This window comes from Salminus brasiliensis, chromosome 23, assembly GCF_030463535.1.
Source record: "Salminus brasiliensis chromosome 23, fSalBra1.hap2, whole genome shotgun sequence".
Lineage (NCBI taxonomy): Eukaryota > Metazoa > Chordata > Actinopteri > Characiformes > Bryconidae > Salminus > Salminus brasiliensis.
Window position 1 is genome coordinate 11,305,522 of NC_132900.1, and position 20,372 is coordinate 11,325,893.

The 20,372-nt window shown below is 42.7% G+C and overlaps 2 protein-coding genes across 7 annotated transcripts in view; both read right to left on the bottom strand.

Annotated features, from left to right (window-relative positions):
- Nucleotides 1-20,013, bottom strand: part of svilb (supervillin b) — a 57,490-nt gene extending 37,477 nt beyond the window's left edge. For all 6 annotated transcript variants that reach the window (XM_072668484.1, XM_072668480.1, XM_072668483.1 and 3 more), the window contains exons 1-6: nucleotides 19,878-20,013; nucleotides 16,998-17,061; nucleotides 11,861-11,952; nucleotides 11,712-11,769; nucleotides 10,559-10,722; nucleotides 8,886-9,651 (exon numbers count right to left, since the gene is read on the bottom strand). In XM_072668484.1, coding sequence (XP_072524585.1) covers nucleotides 8,886-9,651; nucleotides 10,559-10,722; nucleotides 11,712-11,769; nucleotides 11,861-11,952; nucleotides 16,998-17,061; nucleotides 19,878-19,935 — 1,202 coding nt within the window. In that variant the 5' untranslated portion in view covers nucleotides 19,936-20,013. The remainder of the gene's footprint in view (nucleotides 1-8,885; nucleotides 9,652-10,558; nucleotides 10,723-11,711; nucleotides 11,770-11,860; nucleotides 11,953-16,997; nucleotides 17,062-19,877) is intronic.
- On the bottom strand, nucleotides 834-3,317 carry LOC140546193 (uncharacterized). The gene is made up of 2 exons (XM_072669409.1): nucleotides 3,286-3,317; nucleotides 834-3,054 (listed from the first exon to the last, which is right to left on the bottom strand). Exons 1-2 carry the CDS (start codon nucleotides 3,315-3,317, stop codon nucleotides 834-836), a joined length of 2,253 nt encoding a protein of 750 aa, XP_072525510.1.
- Nucleotides 20,014-20,372: the final 359 nt, after the last annotated feature.

Sequence of the window (20,372 nt, forward strand, 5' to 3'; positions counted from 1 at the left end):
ATGTGCAAACGCACGTGTACACACACAGCTTGCAAAATCCCTGTAGAGAAGTAAGGCCAATACAAGTGAACACTCTGGAACAGGTAAACATGAACCTGTTGGCACCATGCCCAATGCCAGGCAATGCGCCACAATCTAGTCGAAAGCCTTCCCTGGACAGTAGAGACAGTTACTTCAACAAAAACAGAATAAATTATGTAATACCCTTGATGGTTAATACCCTTAATCATCAATGAGCAGATGTCCTAATACTTTTGTCCATATAGTGCATCTTAACATCTTCTCAAGGTAGGAAGGAAATCCAAAACTACTCAATCAAGGTTAATGATCATATGCTATGGCTGTTACTAGGCATTAACCTTGATTGACCATACATATACGGTCAATACCTAAACCACATAACTGGAAAGTTATATAGCTAGGCAGGTTAAAGCTAGGGCAGCATTTCGGTCATATTGTAATGACACTTATTTAAGAAAGTTTTGATGTTTCTACATTTTTTGTAGCAAAATCTTTTCATGGTGACTAATCAGACAGGGTTTCTGTAATATGGCTCCCGGGCCTTGCTAGATAAGATTTAGGTTAATGCTAAATATAACCATCTATTTAAAAGGCACACTAATTTAGATTTACCTAGAACTTTTCACAATGTCATTGTGTATGACAACACCAGCAACGGAAACAGGATCTGTGGTGTCTAATGCCAGCTGATGGCCCACATTTCATGGTCCCAAAAGATTTAGGCAGATCCACCAAATCCTAGGAAAACCTTAACTACTGCACCTTTGGCTATAACCCACTGGCAATGTCACAATCAAAGCCCAACAAATCAATTAGACATGCTCTCCACACAGCAAAATCTTTGTAAACATCATGACACACTGCATGTCTGCATACAGCTCAGGCCTGCGTCCAGACGCATTCTCCAGGTAGGAATGTCTGAGCTTCGCCACAGAAACTCTTGTATCCAAGGTGCCCACTTCCCCATTGGCAGCTCCTGTCTCTTTGGCATGAAGTCCTATTCCTATCGGTATAGACTCTCGACTTGCGGCACGCTCGAGACTGCGAAGTGCTACGGAGCGCTGAGTGACTCCAATGTCGGACATGGAACGAGTCCGGATTTTAGGCTTGAGGTCGCCAGCGTCTCTGCTTCCTCTGTGCTGTGCTTGGGGAAGAGAAGAGCCTCTCTGCAAGTACCCACCTACATCGGACGGTCTCTGATTCGAAGACTCATTGGCCTGCTGCTGTGGGGGAGTGGTGTCCATGGGTTCTGGAGAGTTCTGCTGCAGCTGAAGGTCTCCATCACCTCTATTCCTTTGACCACTGGACTGATCAACTCCATCATTTCCATCCCACTTATCTGACTGGCTGATTCTATGTACTCTACGTCCATTCCAATCATCCTCTGACTGGCTTATCCTTCTGCGCCTGACTTTCCCTTCATCGTTCTCTGACTGGGTGATCCTTCTTCGTCTTCCATACCCATCCGGCATCTCTTTGTGCATACCTCTATGACCTTCACTTTCTAGTTCATCTACTTCATTCGATCCTCTGACTGGGTTTTCGACTTGCATCTTTGGATCCTCCTGTGGCAATTTCTGATCTGCCCAGCCTGCCTTCTCATCAACTTGTCCACCTGACTGCCGAATTACGTCCAACCTGCTTACTTTACCAACATCCTTTGCCCCCCTCTCATCTAACTGGTCCACCTTCTTGTGATCATGCTCAAACCTTTGTGCCATCATGCTCTTCCGGTCATCAGGTTGTTCTCGTTCTTCTGACTGTCTGATTCTTCCATCATCTTGACCTCCTCTCTCCTGCAACTGGCTGACCCTTTTGTCTCTTTTACGTTCTTCATCCCCCAATTGTCTCACTCGCTCTTCATCATGCCCTTCTCTTGCTCTCAAGTTGCTGACCCTTCTTCTGCCTCTACCTGTACCCTCATCTGACTGTCTATTCCCCCCTCCAGCTCTTCCCTTTGCCTCCTCCAATTGACTGATCCTCCTACTTCGTCTTCCCTCCAAAGCTTCTTCGGAGCACCTCTGCATGGTGTCATCTACACTCTTCTCTCTGCGGCGAATTTCAGAAGGCAGCACTGCCTTTCTGCTTTTCAGCAGGCCTTCTGAGGGTGGATCAGCCCTAGACGCTGCTCGACCCTCCCTTTGGACAGGGGGAATATGATCAGCGCTAGCTCTACGGCTGCTTTCTACACCTTCCCTACCAGAGATTAACCTAGGTATGTCCTGGGGGTCTGGAGGCTCATGGGATTCAAGCCTTTCAGGAGGTCCAGGAGAAGAGTGAGCAGCATCTCCATTCAAAGGTGCAGGTGGCTGACTTGGCCGGTATACCGGAGCAGAGTGGGAAGTTTGACCATAGGTAGGAGGCAGATCTTCAGTGGTACTATAAGGTGGAGGCTGGCCTTGAGTGTATGCAGACACAAACTGTTGGTTCTGTACATACGATGGAGGCATATGCAAGGAACGCTCATATTTGGGCGGCAGTTGTTTGGCAGGTTGGTGACTAACGCTGCCCAAATGCTTTGGTTGACTGGTCTCTTTATATCTTGGTTCAGGTAGTTGGGCATCTCCAGAACCAGGCCATGGTTGCTGAAAGTCCCTGTATCCAACATAGGACTGCTGACCATGTGTTTCATATGTCCTCGATGGGGGTTGCTGAGCTTGCCTATAATCAGCAGGGTAACCTCTAGTGCCAGGATGTACTCCATGACCTTCTGCGTCAGCTGTGTGCAGGATCTTCTGAGGTTCACCTGAGGGAACGCGCCGACGACCACTTGATTCTGTATTCTGAGGGAGATGGTATCGCGGGCGTTCAGCACTCTGTGTTCGATGGTGATGGGAGGGCTCTGTGTTAAGGTTCTGCTGTTGGACTGGGGGTTCTGCACTCCGTGTACGCATTTGGTTCGTGGGTTCAGAGTGAGGGGCCAAATAAATCGGAGTAACTGTAGGGTGACGTCTGACTGAGGACACATCTGATCCTGAATCAGATGCCCGTCCTACGCTGTCCTCCCTTGCCCGTCTTTCTCTCACGCGTATTCTTCGTGAGGGGACAAAAGAATACAATTAGCTTACAGCCATTCAAAATGAGAAAGATCCAGAAAAGCTTTTTAAAACTCACCACACTAAAAACATTTGTGGCTCGAGCATTTGCATTTTTGGTGGATTCTGTGGTCCCACAAATAGGGAAGGATTAATCACTCCAACAAGGCAAAAATATGACTGTAGTGGTCCTGTTGTAGAAGCTACAAAACTGTATAGGACAACTTACCTGCTGGTGAAACTTATAACTGGGTTCACCATCCATTCAGCCCACCCAACCTGATATCACCAGTTATAGCATGGACGATAACAGTCCATGACATGATTCAGTCCAATAACACTTTTCCTCTGACTTTCTACAGCCTACTGGATTTGAAATTAAGCCATTAAGTTACATGGCAAAATGTACAAAAGCTTTACATGTTTATTTACTAAATCTACTTGGTAAACTAGACAGTATTAACATCTCTTTACACAGTCCCCCATTTTCATAGGCCAGTTTACAACTTTAGTCATCTGTTCATGGACTGATAAAGCAGTTAAGAAGACAGCACAGCTATTCACAAGCAACAGCATATTAGGTCATTTGTGAAAATTAGTCAACAAGACAATAAAATGAAGGGCCTGGAAGAACTGCAGTATATGTGTTGCTGAGATCCCTAGGTGGTTGAATAAACATGGGCATTTCATACTTGCACCTTAACATCACTTCAAATCTAATGTGCTGGAGTGTAGAAATACAATTCTTCCCAAGTCAAACTCTGGATGAATGATGAATAGCTTCTCTATTTTTACAAAGAGACCCCTTAAGCAACCAATGCTATATTAAGCACTGTTATAACTGAGGAGTAGCCCCACCAGTTTGTAGAGAAGTCCTTGTAGTTACTGAATAATATGCCTTGGTGTTTAATAAGCCATTGAGAGTTAAGGGCTTAAGCTTATAATATTCAAATTAGCTCAAATAATAATAACCAAAAGTAAGAAATCCATCTCCACAGACTTTGGGCCTATTTACACCTGACATTAACATACGTTTTTGGTGATCGGATCATGATCATGTTTGGATTTCACTTGTCCTCATGAAAAGCCAACTGTAAACACTTCCAAGATGAATCTTACCCACTTTTTTTTATACAAGTCAGTCAAAAGAAAAGAAAAAAAAAAAGAAAGAAAAAAAAACCAAACCAAAAAACTTCACCATTAATAAGATTAAAATTGGTCTTAGTTTGTCGGGTCGGCCTCATTTTGCGTGTTACTGATCTGATCGAGCAGTTAAAGGAATGCAAGAACCATCCATTGTTCTACCTTGTGTAGAACCCCCACTGTTCCTTTAAAATGTGCAGTCTCCTGGAGCAAGATTTTGATGAGAAACTGTTTACAGGACGTAAAATGGAAACGATGTAAGCATTGGTGTGTTTAAATTGCAGGAAATTTAAATCCAATCTTATCTGGTCAATGGACACTGAAAACGCATTTTATTGACAAGTGTAAACAGAAACTGGTCAAAGTAGATCCAGATACAATCTGAACACAAGAACGCATGTTAATGCCTGGTTTTCGAAACATCAAAAAGACCTTTCTCTTGCTCTCTGCTTCAGTGGATGGTGCGGTACGGTCAATTCAGGGTCAAGAGAGAAAAAAACCAAACAAAAAAAAAAAAAACATGTAGTCCGAATCAGAGACATGCAAAAACAACAAAAACAAACAAACAAAAAAAGGTTATATGTACACTTGCGCTGCACCACTTCAGAGATCCTTTAAAGTTTTAAAGATTTTTTTTTGTAGACAGGGTTTGGGGTACTTGGACATTAGTGGTACATTTTGGTATGGTCTGTTCTACAGTCAGTCAGAATGCAATTAAGGGGGCTATGTTAGGACGGAAGGTCAACTACAATGGGTATGTTTGTACATCTCTTGCAATGTACACTATAGCTATAGCTTTAAGGGAACAAATTAAGTTAGAAAACCACAGTTAGCGGGACCATTGTTTATGGGGAGGGGGTTGGGGTCACACCCAGCACTCTGGTACCTGGAGGGCCAGCTGATAACAGAATTTGTGTCGCCATCCAAGTCTTTCAGGAGAGACCATTCACTTTGAAAGTGAGACGCCAAGCTAAAGAACATCAGCCAAAACAGTGCAGCTTAGACAGGCAGTACACTCATAGCTTTGGGTCATTGTGACATTAAAATAAAGCTCATTAGCATACTTTATTTGCGCAGAGATGATTGACCTCTTTAAAGGCTGCCTTGTGATAACTGGGAGCCTGGGAGGTCATATCCAGACACATTCATTTTTGGTCACTAAAAACAGAGCTTTTTAAAAACTCTCTCCAAGGTGAAGATTTTCAAAAACTCGTGTGGGCGGGGAAAACAGCTTTTAGACGGCATAAATTTGTGACTTGCATTGTACACTTCATAGGAAGTACTGTCATCACATACAGGACTAGCATGCTCAAGCATGCATCTTCATCACCTGGATAGAAACATTTTTTAAAACAGGGAGGAAATTCTTAATTTTTACAAATACCTGGATAGGTGTGGACGGGGCCTGGCTGTATAACCTTCCCCACAAAGGCTGGTATGGGTGAAGGTTTCCATTACAACAATGCTAGACCTTTGTCAAAATAACTCCATGTGTATGATCGCCACCACTCAGGGGATTTTAATTTATACTGTTCCTCTAGAGTATCAGTACATTTACATTTACAGCTTATCCAGAGCGATGTACAAGGTTACCTGTATTACAGAGGTGGGTCAGTGTAGTGTTAAGAGTCTTGCCCAAGGACTCTTATTGGTGTAGCGCAACATAGTCACCCAGACCGGGAATCGAACCCCAGTCTCCCACATGGTGTGGTAGCTCAGTGACAGGTAGTGGTGTTTGTTTGCGCCACACCAACCACCGCTATATGTATGACTAAAACAAACACTGAACACCAGCTATGCTACTTTATAATTATCAGTATTCACAACTACAAATAGCTTAAATTACAAGACAAAACATTCAATCTCATCCCCAGTCCTACAATAAAATTAAAAAATACTAAAATAATAAAGTAGCCAGTAGCCAGAAGCCAGTGTTTCCCTGACAGTGCTATACCCCAAAACAAATGCTTGGCAGAGTGCATAACTGCTGGTGTGAGCACTCAAGAGTCCCAGCCATGCCATTTGCTGTCTCAAGGCAGTGCTAAAAGTTGGCAGGCTTCTATTTAGTAGGAAAGGACAGAACAGTCCCTACTCCTCTACAATTACTGTGCGACATTCTAGCCTCAAATGCACTCAATGCGGAGTAATCCCACCATCTTAAATTATTAAAAACCAGACTTCAATATTAACATTTGTGATCAATACAGGTGATTTTAAAGGAGTTAAAGTGATAAGTCTGATACTATGTACATTTTAGCCAAGTGGTTTGAACATTATAAGTACAAATCCTGGTGCTAATCATCAGCACACCATCAAAGCTATTTTTCCTGTAGGTGCTCAGTATTGGCCAATGTTATCAGTCACCCAATACATCAGCCATGCTCTACTATACCCACATAAAGGGCAGCTGTGGCTCACTAGTTAGTGCGCTGCATTATGGGTTTGATACCAAAGTCTGCCAAGCAGCCACTGGTGGGCCATGCTCCAAGGGTGCCGCAGCATGAAGAGAAGAACTGCACTGTACTGGAAAAGTGTATGTTTGTATATGCATATTAAGTTCAATAAAGAAGGGGTGATATTTAAGATTCACCTGATCTTCATAGCTCAGACAATAAATGCGCATTAAGCTCATGAAAGCATATTAAAATAAATTCCATATGCACATTTATGCACCACATCATGAGAAAGGGTCATGTACACATGTAGTTACAGCAGGGTGAAGTGAAAGTCTAGCTTGAAGCATTGATTACAGGTCTACCTCTTCCACTACATTACCCTCCACATCAGTTTGACACGTTCCTGACTTCACAAAAATAGCACTCGATTCAGCATTTACCCACAGACTCACAGGGACACATCAGCATTACCCTGCAAAGGAAGTGCACTTACAATAAAAGATGGATTTGGAGGAGAAAAGAAAGGACATTGCTGCTAAACATTAATGTTTAAGAAAAACAGGCCACATCAACGGAATTCGTCAAGTAATCACTTTAAATAAAAATTAAATGAAAACAGCTATTCTGATGTGTTCACTTCTATCAGAGGGTGAGCAAATACAAATATCCACTTACTGGCCGGCTTACTGTTTTGGGTTCAGGTTAGAGAGTTTTAAAGCTATGAGGTCAGATTCCAATATTAGCAGGTCCTGCTGTTCAGCCCTGAGCAGCCTGGAACTTAGGACGAGACCTGCATACATTGTAAAGCTAAACGTAATTCTAATACTAATTCCACAACCAACAGCTGGCTACTGCTCTGTGCCTGTACTATACGCTCTAATTTGAATGAATGTGTCCGTCAAGGCATTTTGAGCCTGGCTAGGATTTCGGATTACTAGATTAAAACAATTAAGTTTGGCAAGTTAGAATGATTGAGTATGTGCAACTGTGTCAAATACACTAAGAACTTAAAGCATGGATGACCAGTAAACTGAGACCCTGGTTCAGTCAGTGGATGGATACCAGTGTTTTAGGGTGGTCTCGAGTCAGTGTTACCTTCTGGCCCTCTCTTTTTAATTAGGTTGTTATAGTCCGACCTGCCATACTCTGATAATGTTCCCCTTCGCTGTACTATACAAGACTGACTGCTTGGCTCCCCTGCCACCCGCGTCAGACCAGCGGGCCACCCTCCTGCCACTGCTAGCTGCCTAGCGGCCATGTTGAAGTTTACATGGACTCAATTTGCTACTATTATTTACCACATTAGCCATCATTACTTCCATCATTTCCCCCTCCCATCTTGACTATTATTATATCAGTTATATTTATGATTATATGAGCACACATGAGCAGAGTAGTAGTCTTACAGGTTTGTTAAGGGTGACTTCTCTGTAACATAAGTCATTTTGACCAGAATGTTGACGGTCCCCCTTGTGAGTCTTGGTTCCTCCCAAGGATTCTTCCTACAGTTCTGAGGAAATGTTTCCATTGCCACTATAGTCTTTGGCTCACTTTGGGTCTTTATGTTTTGTTGATTTCTTGTCCTATTACTAGATTACCTATTACTGCTTTGTGACGATGCCAGTCGTAAAAACCGCTGTACAAACACATTTGATTAGAAATAAACCTGCATTAATAGCATGACAAGCTCATGAAATGTCTGGCAAATGGAGTATTAAAAGGTTTCTCCAGACGTATACAATTATGGTGATATTAAATTGAACTCTACTACTGCTGCTCTCCAACAGTATGTTAGAGAATGCCTTCACAGATTACTCTGTGAAAGCACATACTAGCCTTCACCATTCTGACGCATTTCATAGTGTGATGGAGTCCTTAGACCTTAGTTGCTGGGAATTGAATTAATTATTTAATTTGGGGGGGGGTCTAAAGCAAGGTTTCAGCAAAGTACTTTGAAATAATTTTTGAAATGTACTGTCTGGACCTTAAAGAAACTTTTTGATTACTGAGTAACAAATATACACACCCCTGTACTGAGCTTTAACATCAAAGGTCACCCTCTTGACCTCTATTATTTGGTGTTAACAAGAATGCAAAAGATCTTCATGGACATCTTGACACGCTAAGTTACAAAGGACTAAACCCACTGACAAACATCTCGGTCATTAACAGGGTGATACCTGCCCTTGCTTGGGGCTTTCAACAATGTATACGCTGTAACGTCTATATCCTTATAATAAAAGTTATATACAGCAATGAAGTTGCAGGAATTCTGAACGCTTAAACTCACCCCTGCCGACTGAGGATGTTCTGTGCTTGCTGCTCGATGAAAAGGTCTCCAGGGGAGATGCCGTATCGCGCAGAGGGCAGCGAGGCACGGCGAGCTGTCCGCGGGGAGCTGGCCACTGCCACTACAGCAACACCCCGGGCTGGCTGGGAAGGCGCCAGCTCCACTGTGACAGGAGCTTCCTGAGTGCGGGATCTAGGGCTCCTGTCCGGCGTTCTCCTGTAGTTCTCCAGGTTCATTGCCCTCTCTCTCTCTCGCTCCGCATCCGAACTCCGGCCCCTTCTTTCTTGACCTGGCAAAGTGCTCGCTGGCTCTTTGGGTGGAGAATGGGTGGGGACAGTGACGGGGATGGGAGCGGAATCAGTGGGCATGGAAACCCGTCCCATCCCAGAGCTGCTGTATTTCAACCTGCTGGTGCTTTGGTCGTGGCCACCCTCTTCCCGCCACGCCTCATGTTTCTCGCCACGTCCCCTGTCAGGTGGAGGCAGTTTTTCTGACAAGTCAGACTCCCTCCGTGCTCTTGTGTATCGTGGTATGTAATCCATATCTGCCTCCTGGTCGAGAAGGATTCCATAGCGTTCCGATAATTGCCGCCGACGTTCAGCCTTATAGCGAGCAATGCGTTCAGCTTTGGAGGTGAGGCTGGCCGGATCGGACCCTCCAGGGTTGGGTGCCGGGTCGGGATGGACAGGAGGCTGGTGATCGGGCCGTGTGCGTGGTCTGGACGGTCTCTCTGGAGCTTCTTGTTCATCACGACTGTAGCGCCTTACTGTAGCAAAACAATATGGACAGGAGGAAATTAACTCATCTAAAATTTACCCAGAAACATTTGTTAATAGCAGCTGTGGAAAGGTCCAACAAGCTTTATTAAACATTGGCAGGAATCCCATTGGCAAGGGCCCAGAAACATCAAACTGTATTTACATTGGCATAGCGGAACAATGACAGGAAATGAACCATGAACCTCAGTGTTTCCAAACAATCATAACTAAACACAGGGCTGGAGAATAAGCCAGTTTGAAACTCCAAAATCTAAATACAACCAGCCACACCAGCGAAAGCTTCCAGGAGAATATGGTGGTGTTGATACTAGAGAGCAGCATATCACCAGACTCTACAAGTTATAGGACTATAAGCTGCTATCCTGATCTTGTTTAAAAGTGGACAAACAAAGATCAGTACATGCCTAAAAGCTAACGTTCACTCCCTTGAAAACAAACTGGACTACCTCAGCTGACTACCAAACTGAAGCTAAACACATCAGAAAGGAAACTAGCATACTTTTTATAAACCTGGAATGTGAATAGGAGGCAAGGCTAAAAGCTAACCTGGCTACAATTTCTTCAGTTTGACAACAGCTCTGGTCCCATAAACCAGCCAATAAAAGCAGAGCTTTGCCCCTCCCACCCCAATGAGCCCCCCACCCTCCCCCAAAACAACCTATTTGGAAACTCTTAAATTAAGATCATCTTGTATAGCCATTTCACAGTAGCACAGCACAAGTTAGCCCCCATATTTAACCTATCCATGGCATTGTGAGCACACAACCAGAGCACCACCCCAGCACTGCAGCCGTGCCACTCCAGGGGATTGAACTGTTGTCTGACAGTTAGGCCAGGGCCGAACCACGTATACATTATATTTCTGATATTGACGTAAATGAAGTAATCTCTTACCCACAATGCCTGGTTCACTGGAGTCTGAAGCACGTGTATAGCGTGGAGTGTCCTCCTCCAGCAACCTGTTGGTCACCAGGCCAGGTGCATGTTGCATGCTGGCAACTAGAGCAGATGGAACATCAGTTTCGATACCCTCCAGCCTTCGTGCAATCCTCTCTTTTCTGTAAGAAATTTGATTTTTTTTAAAGGGGTCTCCTTTAATCATAAAGTACACATTTTTATAATAAAAGGTGAGACTAAGCTACACAAGCTAATGTTATTCTCAAGATATACACCTACAAGGAGTGAGTTTTTCCTTGCTGTACCAGACTGTAGAGTTAAAGTAGAATGGTCAGCCTCATTGTGGACTTGCTCGCAGGTTTTTATTTCTCTTATTTTTATTATATTTATTTTATATTTTTCAAGTTTAATTGTACAAACTCACTCATTTAGTTTTATGACATTTTAATACATATTTCATGTTTAGTGGGAGCAAAAACATTTATGCATCATGTAATTATATTGATTTCAGTATTCCTACTAAATAATAATGAAAAGCCATTTTCTGTTCAGTTTTCTGCCTTTGATGAATATCTAAGCCATATTCTAGGTTTATCATGTCATTCTGCATCCAAATATAATCATCAGCTCTGTACACACTGTTCTACATACACTACTTTACACTATATACAATTCTAATGAATGCCTTCAGCTATTTTAAGCTGCACCCATTGCTGATAGTTGTGCAAATACAGAAAGACAGTCTAGAACCAGTACTGCCAACAGAATAGGCCTCTCCGAGGCAGATAAACATGAACCTATCAGCACCAGGAGTGCCAGGAGTAGACTACAGGAGTATAAAGCCTCCCCGCATTGAGCTGTGGAGCAGTATAACCGTTCTCCGGACCTCACAAATACACCATTGTCGCCATGTTAAATTAATTCCACATAGCAATGCTCCAAAATCTAGCAGAAGGCCTTCCCTGGAACACTCAAATACACGAACAGAGTAAACTGTTAACCCCTGATTTCAGAAGAAACTATGAATGAGCAGGTGTCCAAAAACTTGTCCATAGATTGTACATTGATTAGCCATGAAATAGGATTAACTGCGCATATTGAACGTCTGAACAGCAAGACATACAGCAAGAGAGGCTGGAGGACAACTTACCTATTCATTTTCGGATCACTTTTGATAGTGGATTCAAATTGTTTCCTTAGTTCTGAAACTACAGTAAAAGTAAAAAGTTCAGTGAGGATCTTCAAATTCGCTCTCAAAACCTTAGACTAAAGATTAGCAGGAGGTTTAGCACAGCTCACCTTTGGGCAGCACAGCAAGGAGTTTGTCATCAATATCTGTGACACTCTTGACTAGTGTGTTCCTGTCTTCGAGGGAAAAGTCTTTCGGAAAGCTGTAATGAGGAGACGTTTAGAAAAAACATCAACATTAACAACCAAAAAATAAATTAAAGTGAAAAAAATGGTAGCTTTAAAATGTCCAATTGTAGGATGTGGAGACTTCTAAGAAGTACCCTCTCTTTCCAGGTCATACTATTGCCCAAGACTACCTTATTAGTTCTAGATTGGGGGGGATGTTTTGGAATCCTGTGTCTGTCCCATGCTCCTGTGTGACATTTTAAGATGAATTAGCAAAGGGTGTCGAGGACTCTGAATGTTCCCCTGGTCTGCCTCAGGAATAGATTAGTAGCTGAGCTATTAATACAGCATCACTCGAGTTCCACCTCGCCATGGCACTGTGCTTGCCCAGACTAAACACGGTACTCCAATTACCACAGTTTGCAGTGCATACATATGCCAATACACAACTCTCCCTTTTGGTTGTTAATGAAGGGAGTGTATCGCAAATAATTTACATGTGATCACAACTTGACCAATAGCAGTTATATCGTTGTATTTATTAAGCATGTTGAATAACCATCCATAGTGCAGACTAGAAAAAGTAAGTGAACCCTCCATTAGCAGCACCTCCACCAAACGTTTCCTAATATCGGAGGAGGACCATTCTACCCTGCACACCGTCTTGTTGCATTGCCCATCTCTTCAATTTAAGGTCATGGACTGCTGCCCTCACCTCATTTGACCGTAAAATGACTTGCTACTCCTTTGAAACCATTGTTCCCTCATTGACTGCAAGATGTCCAGGCCCTGAGGCAGCAAAGGCGGCCCAAACCCTGATGCTCCCTTCACCATGTTTTACAGTTGGGATGAAGCTTTGGGGTTTGTGTGTTGTCTTCAGTGTTTTTTTTTGTTTTTTTCCCCCAAATATAGTATGGTGCATTTGGGCTAAAACAAATTACTTTTGTCCTGTTTGTCTATAGAATATTTTCCTATAAGCATTCTGAAGCCTACAAGTGGGAGCTGCAATTTTTTTGGACAGCAGCGGCTTCCTGGTGCCCTTTCATGAACACCATCGTTATGTTTTTTCTTTAATAGTGAAAACATGGACAAAAGTTTATATGGTTTGTAGAGCCTTTTGTAGGTCTTTGTTATCCTTATGTCCTTTGATCTCTTTCATGATTGCCCGTTGTCTTTTTGTGATCTTAACAGGACACCCAGGCTTGAGTAGCATGAGTCTTGAGTTTTTCCATTTGTAGTCAAATTATTGAACAATAGATTGATGTACATCCATGTCTAAAGCAATGGTTTGGCAGCCTTTTACAGATTCATGTTTCTCTAAAACTTCTTAAATGTGTCTGCATTGAGGCACAGCTCACACTAACCAATCTTTTCTTAGAACATCAACAAATCTGCTGATAACCAGGATTTTAGGGCCTTTACCTAATGGGCAAAGCAGCTGCAAACCCCACATTTCCTAAAATCTCATCTTCCTAACAAAATCTGGCCTTTATCCAGTTAGTGCTGCAAAAATTTATTGCACGGGGCCCTGAGTGGTCCAGCGGACTAAGGCACTGGTCACTTTGATTAGAGGATCGCTGGATCGAATCCTGGTCATGATGCAAGCAATTGGCAGCCGAGGCCCCAAGAGACCACAATTGGACTTTCTCGCCTGGGTGGGTAGCTGGCTCTCTCCCCACTCCACGTCGCTGCCCAGTGATATTACATCAGAGGCGATTTGAAAAATGAGTGGCTTGACTGCACTGGATGTGTTGGTCTGCACATTGGGAAATTGTGTAGGAAACGGTGGAAAAATCAGATCATTTTAGACACAAGGATAACCTTTCTAAAATAATTAAGACCAGACAATACTTACATTAGTAATCAAGTAGGGTTATTTCAAGACTGTTCACATGCTTTTTGGGCTAAATAATCATAGAACATCCCAATAGAGCGAACTATAGCTCACAGAAGATGCCGGTGTTTAAACCCCTACTGCCATTCCTGTGTTTGTGGCTATTCAAGCACATTAGGGTGCTAAAGACAATGGTTACAGCCCCCTTACTGATTGAAACCTGTGAGAAATTTACAAGGAAACCACAAAGAGTCATTATCCAGCAAGTGATTATGCGGTCACTGAACACTGGCTTTAGAGGTTGCCCCTAAATTTCTGGCACATCAGAAAAATGTGGCCGTCAATGGTCAGACTTTATTGGTGTTGAGAGACAATTCCGCATTTAACCTCCTGTGTGGCCAATACACTGTGGCATGCTGGCCTTCACGACAGGTGGAAAGTTCAAAGACTGTCAACATGCCCGCTGTACAAGCCAATGCATTCATGGTAGAGCTTTTCTAGCTACTGGGGTCATCTCTGCTTTATCGCAAGATACTCTGGCAAAGCATTTCAATCAAATCAACATTTCACAGTTGTTCAGCTTCAACTAGTTTCAGAAGCTCTAAATAGACTTGTTTAGGTGGTCTGACACCTTCATAAACTGAAAATAGACTAAAGGAAGTCGCATAGCTAAAAACAGTAACAGCCACTTTAAAAGCTGAAGTTTGTCATTGCTTTTGTCACGAACCACATATGCAATCTCAAAGCCTTAAACAAGTCTTAAATAACTACAATAGAGACAAATGGGTAGGGTGGGGCACAGGGTGGGGAGCGAGCGAGCATTTTGAGTATCAACGAATATCAGTGTAAAGTGGTAAATAAAATTGAATGTGTACAATTCATTTTTACCTCCATTATACAGATTAAAGTACACCAAATTACGGCATATTTGAATTCTATGGGTTTTACATATCAGGACACTATAAAGAAAACACATTCGGCCCCTAGCAGGCCTCAAAATTTGGTAAATACAACCAGAGACGAACACACAAGACAAATGACATCACACATTTTGGCCTATTTTTGTTAAATAAATGATGACAAATCAACACCACCCCTACTGCTCCCATAGGAAAGAAGAGGCTATGAAGCTGCTGCTAACCAAATGCTCTTGATTCATTGATCAGCAGCAAGTGTGACATCTATAAAAGCAGATGTTTTGGCAGTTTGCTGGTCTGGAGCATCCAGGTATGTGTTAACACACCAGCGATGATCTTGGGGATTTGTTGCCAATCTTCTCAGAAGTGGACTTTCCAGCAAATTCACCCAAAGCTCAGACCGTAAAAAACCTCAGACACTACAAGCATCAGTTAGCATGTTGAAAAGTTCTAATTCATGACCGGACAATTAGAGCAGGACTGAACTCATTTCAATGAACTAAAGCTACACTAAGAGTGGGCCAACATTCTTCATACAGAAAACAAATGTTTTTACTGCTAAAGGTGGTTCTACAAGCTATAGGTTCATTGGATGCACTTAGCTTTTTATGTGTGACTTCTCCATTTTAGCTTTATTTTTGTCAAAAAAGTAATAACACTGTGGAATCTGTTGTGTGGTGTTCATTTGTATTTACCCAATTCTCAAGACCTGCTAAGGATTAGATGTGGTCCTGACACAGAAAACCATAAAAATCAAAAGAGGGTGTACTTACTTTTTCACAGAACCGCATTCCTTATATTATGTTTTAGAGAAGCTTTATTTATATATTATTCATTATAAGAGGGGTGTTGGATTTCTTCTCAGAGCAGAATAGGGTTTATTTCCCTGGCTGGGAAAGCACACTACCCTATGCAGAGTCCTTGGGCAAGACTCTGAACACTACAATGATCTTATCCACGGTTATTGATTATTTGAATGCAAGCTGCTCTGGATAAGAGCGCAAATAAAACAAAATAAAAAATAAATGAAAATAAATACATTTCATTAATTTCTAATGAATAATTTCAAATCTAATTTAAATATATGGACATGGCAAATCTCAACCTGTATATGAATATGGAATTTCTTTATTAGAGGCTGCAGCTTAGAAGGCCCATTAAGTGAGGAAACACTTGTAGAATGATGACAAAGAAGCATAAAGGCATAAAGACAGATTTTATAACTAAGGAAATCATAATAAATGGACATTTGGGGCTTTTCTTTATTTATCCTTGGGATAGCATGCCTCCGGACATTACCCAGCATAAATCATGCTGTACCTGGTGTCACATTAAGGGTTGCTTAAGGTTTCCATTCTGCTAATGAGGCTTAACAAGCTCTCACTTGCTAGACTGGCACAACAGACTCTGTCCTCAAGAACCTCACCAGTCAATGTTCAATCAATTCCTAGCGAGTGACTGGATAAGCGTTTTTACACTTATCCAATGAATATTGCAAAACAACAAATTGGGCCAGAAAATAATATTTTAAGGGCCCATAGTTTTTTTTTTTACAAGGTGACTTTCAGCGGACCTAGCACCACCTGCTACCTTCCTGATAGTTAGTGTTAGAAGGCTTATTGATGCCTTGATTAATGTAAAATGTGGGTAAATATATGAAGTGGAGATCAACTAACATTAAGAAATTGAAAGAGAATAAAAACCCACACAGAATTGACAAGAAGAGAAGGAGACTGGGAGAGCAACGGAAAGTGTGTGCGAAAGCCAGAACAAAAGAAGTGAACTCAATGTGAAGTAATCATAAAGCTAGCCAGTGTCAACAGGGACAAACGAGAAACTTAGAAGTCAGGTCCAAGAAGTCCTTTAGATGAGGGGAGTGGGGGGGGGGGGATCTTTGCAACCAATTCATCTACCAGATCTTCATCAAAACCCAAAAAGTGTTTTTACTTGTAGAAAAGCAGTAGAAAAGTATTTTTATCTTTAATAAGTGAGTCTGACCTATGATGTAAACACTAGGTTTCAAATTTCTCCATTCACTCCCCCTACTTCACCCAGTCCATGTAAGGAAACTAGCTGTAAATCAGCCCATCTTAAATTTATAGTTTCTGTAACCTTTTGAAAAACAATTTGCATACATGAGTTATAAGCAGTGTTTCAGCCCAGACTGCTGTTTGAATCAGGCACAATGCAGGGTAGCCAATCAGAGGTCATTTATACATCAATAGTAAAGGCACAGTAACACTCATCCTGTTTAATTCAAGGATAGAGAGGTTCATGTAAAAATCTAAGGAATGGGCTCTTAATAAAAAATTAGGCAAAATAAACACACCTTAGCACGCCTTTCTGTAGCAGCGCAGGGTTGCACAATTTAACTGAGGACTCGCCTCCAAGCCCTGCAGAGAGAGAGAAAGAGACACACACACCAAACAAAATTCAAAGATGATATTTGGATGGGCAAGCCTTCATTCTTTACACTCTAGCATGGAGCATGCAATGTCTTTATAAGGCTGCCTGCAATGTCTTGGTAAATACTTTCTTCTGAGAAGTTGCCTTATAAAGACAGCAGAGTCAGAGCAAAATGTAGGCCATCATGCTTAAATCAAATTAAAAGGACACATTTAAATAATGGCACCATAGAAGAACTTTAAAGCTTTCAAAACAAATGAGTCCCCCCCCTGTATGACTGTTACAAGCCTATGTGCACATTCAGTTTCATAAAGACAGACTAAAGACTGGAAAGCAGTCAATCAAGTAAATACTGAGAGCATTCCAACCATCATAAAGATCTCCCCTGGTGTGGGCATCTTAAGTTACTGTCTTTTCAAGCTTTTATTAGAGAGAAGGCCTCCTTACCAACAGGACCTCAAAACAGCAGAGCTACGCTGTAGTAGCTATGGAGGAGCCCTGACCTATAACACATCGCCACTACACAACTTGCTGTGGCTTTAACGACACCTCTGTGCTGAGCTGGGCAAACCTGGAGATGAGCAATGATATTTATGAATCACAACATGCTTTATTGAACATATTGAGGGTTAGCTGGATTACCACTGGTTCTTTATCTATTCCACATTAGATTTCGGAACAAATTACATATGACATTCTGATTACATCAATGCCATATTGTCCATCTGTAAACCATTCATAAGTCATGAATTAACCACCATCCATTCATAATTGGTCAGGGTCACGGTGACTCCAGAGCCTACTCAGAATCATTGGGGGCAAGGCAGAAATACTGCCTAGACAGGGCACCAGTCCTTCAGAGGGCACAACACAGCCATTCACATTTCACATGCAGGGCACAGTTTAGCCTAGCCAATTTACCCACCATGTGTTAAAGTAAGAGAGGGAGAGAACACCTTAAAACACCTCATAAAACAGAGACTAAAGCGAAGATCCAACCCAAAACCCTAGGCCCCTGATCCTGGAGACCCTCTGCTCAACAGCTTAGCGTTTTCCCTGCTTCAACTCACCCACTTCAGCTCACACAAAGCTTGCTAATTAGTCAAACCGGGTGTTACGGCAGGGATAACACTAAGGCGTATTTGCTAGTGAGCCTCCAGAACCATGAGCAGGGGGCCTCCTGAGAACCATGTCCTAAAGTAACTCCTTAGAGGAACATGCATTGCACCAGCACAGACGACACGAGGAGTGAACAAGGACGAGATCCCAGATGAAGGAGCTGATGCAGTGTAGAGGAGTCTGTGTTCTGTGCAAGTGCCAGCAAGAAGCTTAAGGATGCTGACTGCCACAAACCCTCGGCCCAGCGCGGGGAGGAATGAGGGATTTTCTAAAAATACAGGGAGGGACGGACAAGGTGAAAAATAGATCAGTCTCTAAAAGTGCCACCCTCCTTCTGAAGCACATGTGGCTCTCTGAGGAGGAACTAGAGAGACCGACTCAGCGAAACGCTTCAACGTATGAACATGAGGGAGCTGTTTTGGGGAAGAATAACTGTTGGGAGTCAGAGCTTCCCATAAATCACTGACATCATGATATGAACATGCCCGAGTTGGGCTGTGAAAATAGCTACAGTGTTAATTGGCAAGGGTGGTGACAAACTACAGAACAGAAAGTTGTGATTCTTTTTAGAGAAACATTATGTAGCATTTTGAAATAAGCAAACAGCCACTCTGGTCTTTGCACACTGCTAAATACACTACGTAACTTTAGAGAAGCAGGCAGGGCAATGCTCACAAGACCTGCGCAACACTGCAAACACTTGTAATTTAACTCTACCGCCTCAGTCCACATGCTTCTTTCACCTTCAGCAATGGTTCTGTATCTCTCAGCCTGCCCAGAACTGCATGTGTAAAGGGTGTCCTTCAGGGGTGATTCAAAGTGCGAATTACACTTCACAGGTGCAGGAAATGCCAATTCTTGCATATTGCTGCTTTAAGCACACTGCATTTGACTAATACTCGTTTTGGCACTCGTTTAAATCTATCCTGAAGTTTGGCTATACTTAGAAATTGCACTACGTTCTAGTGCTGTGTATTGGAAAGAATGTGACGATACGATACGCATCAGTGGTGTGGCGCAACAGATAACACCACTACCTGTGGGCTACCATACCATGTGAGAGACTGGGGTTCGATTCCCAGTCTGGGTGGCTATGCTGCGCTACACCAATAAGAGTCCTTGGGCAAGACTCCTAACACTACATTGGCCCACTTCTGTAATACGAGTAACATTGTAAGTCGCTCTGGATAAGAGCGTCAGCTAAATGCCATAAATGTAAATGTAAATGTAAATAACAGAGGGGTTACGATTCAATATGCTGCAATATATTGGGATGAAAATGAAATTAAAGGAAAACTAACACCACCATAAGCAAAACAGCTGAGTTATTGAAGAATTGTTGACTTTTCAGAACAGTGGAATCTGACATACAGACTACAACACTGCTATCCAGCAATCAGAATTTCAACACCACACAAAAACCACTGCATGCCACTAATCTTTGCATGTGAACTAGTTATTAAAAATAGATATCAGTACTCGAGAACTGATATAGTATTGCAAAACAGACCAGATTCTGCCCAGTCACGGCTGAGCAACGGGCCAATCAATCAATCACGCCATCATGGACCCCAGTAACCATCCCAAATCTGGCACCACAACAATTCTGCAACCAAGCTGTCAATCAGTCCGGCTGCTTGGTAATAGCGAGTCCGTCACCGATCGAAAAAGGACCATCTCTTACCTTGGCTGCACTGTGTGACATGGCTGAGGTAGTTAGTAATCCACTGATTCTTCAACATGTTTCAGTTGAAGAAAGTAAGAAAATGGAACTGATGAAGAGTCCTGCTCTTAAAATGGGAGAACGAGACAAGACAGAGGAAGAGCAAGCACGCAAACGAGTGAGCGAGAGAGAGAGCGAGACTGCTACGAACACTGAACTCAGCGTGATGGAAATGCAGACCCACGCACAGTCGTCCAGGGTTAGACCAAATCTCACACACGCAAAGGGAGGGTGGGGAGGGGGGGTTGTGCAGAGTGAGCGAGCGAGCGAGCGAGAGGTGCTAAGGCAGCTCACAGGCAGTAATCTGATTACAGGCAGAAATTAGCCTGGATGATAAAAGTGGATTGTGGGAGCACGGTGGATTCCCAGACTTACGACACGGCGACACACAGTTCAAAAGGTGTCAGTTACTCAGGGCTGCAGTAGGTTGCAATAGTGTGTATGTTGCCTTGGTGC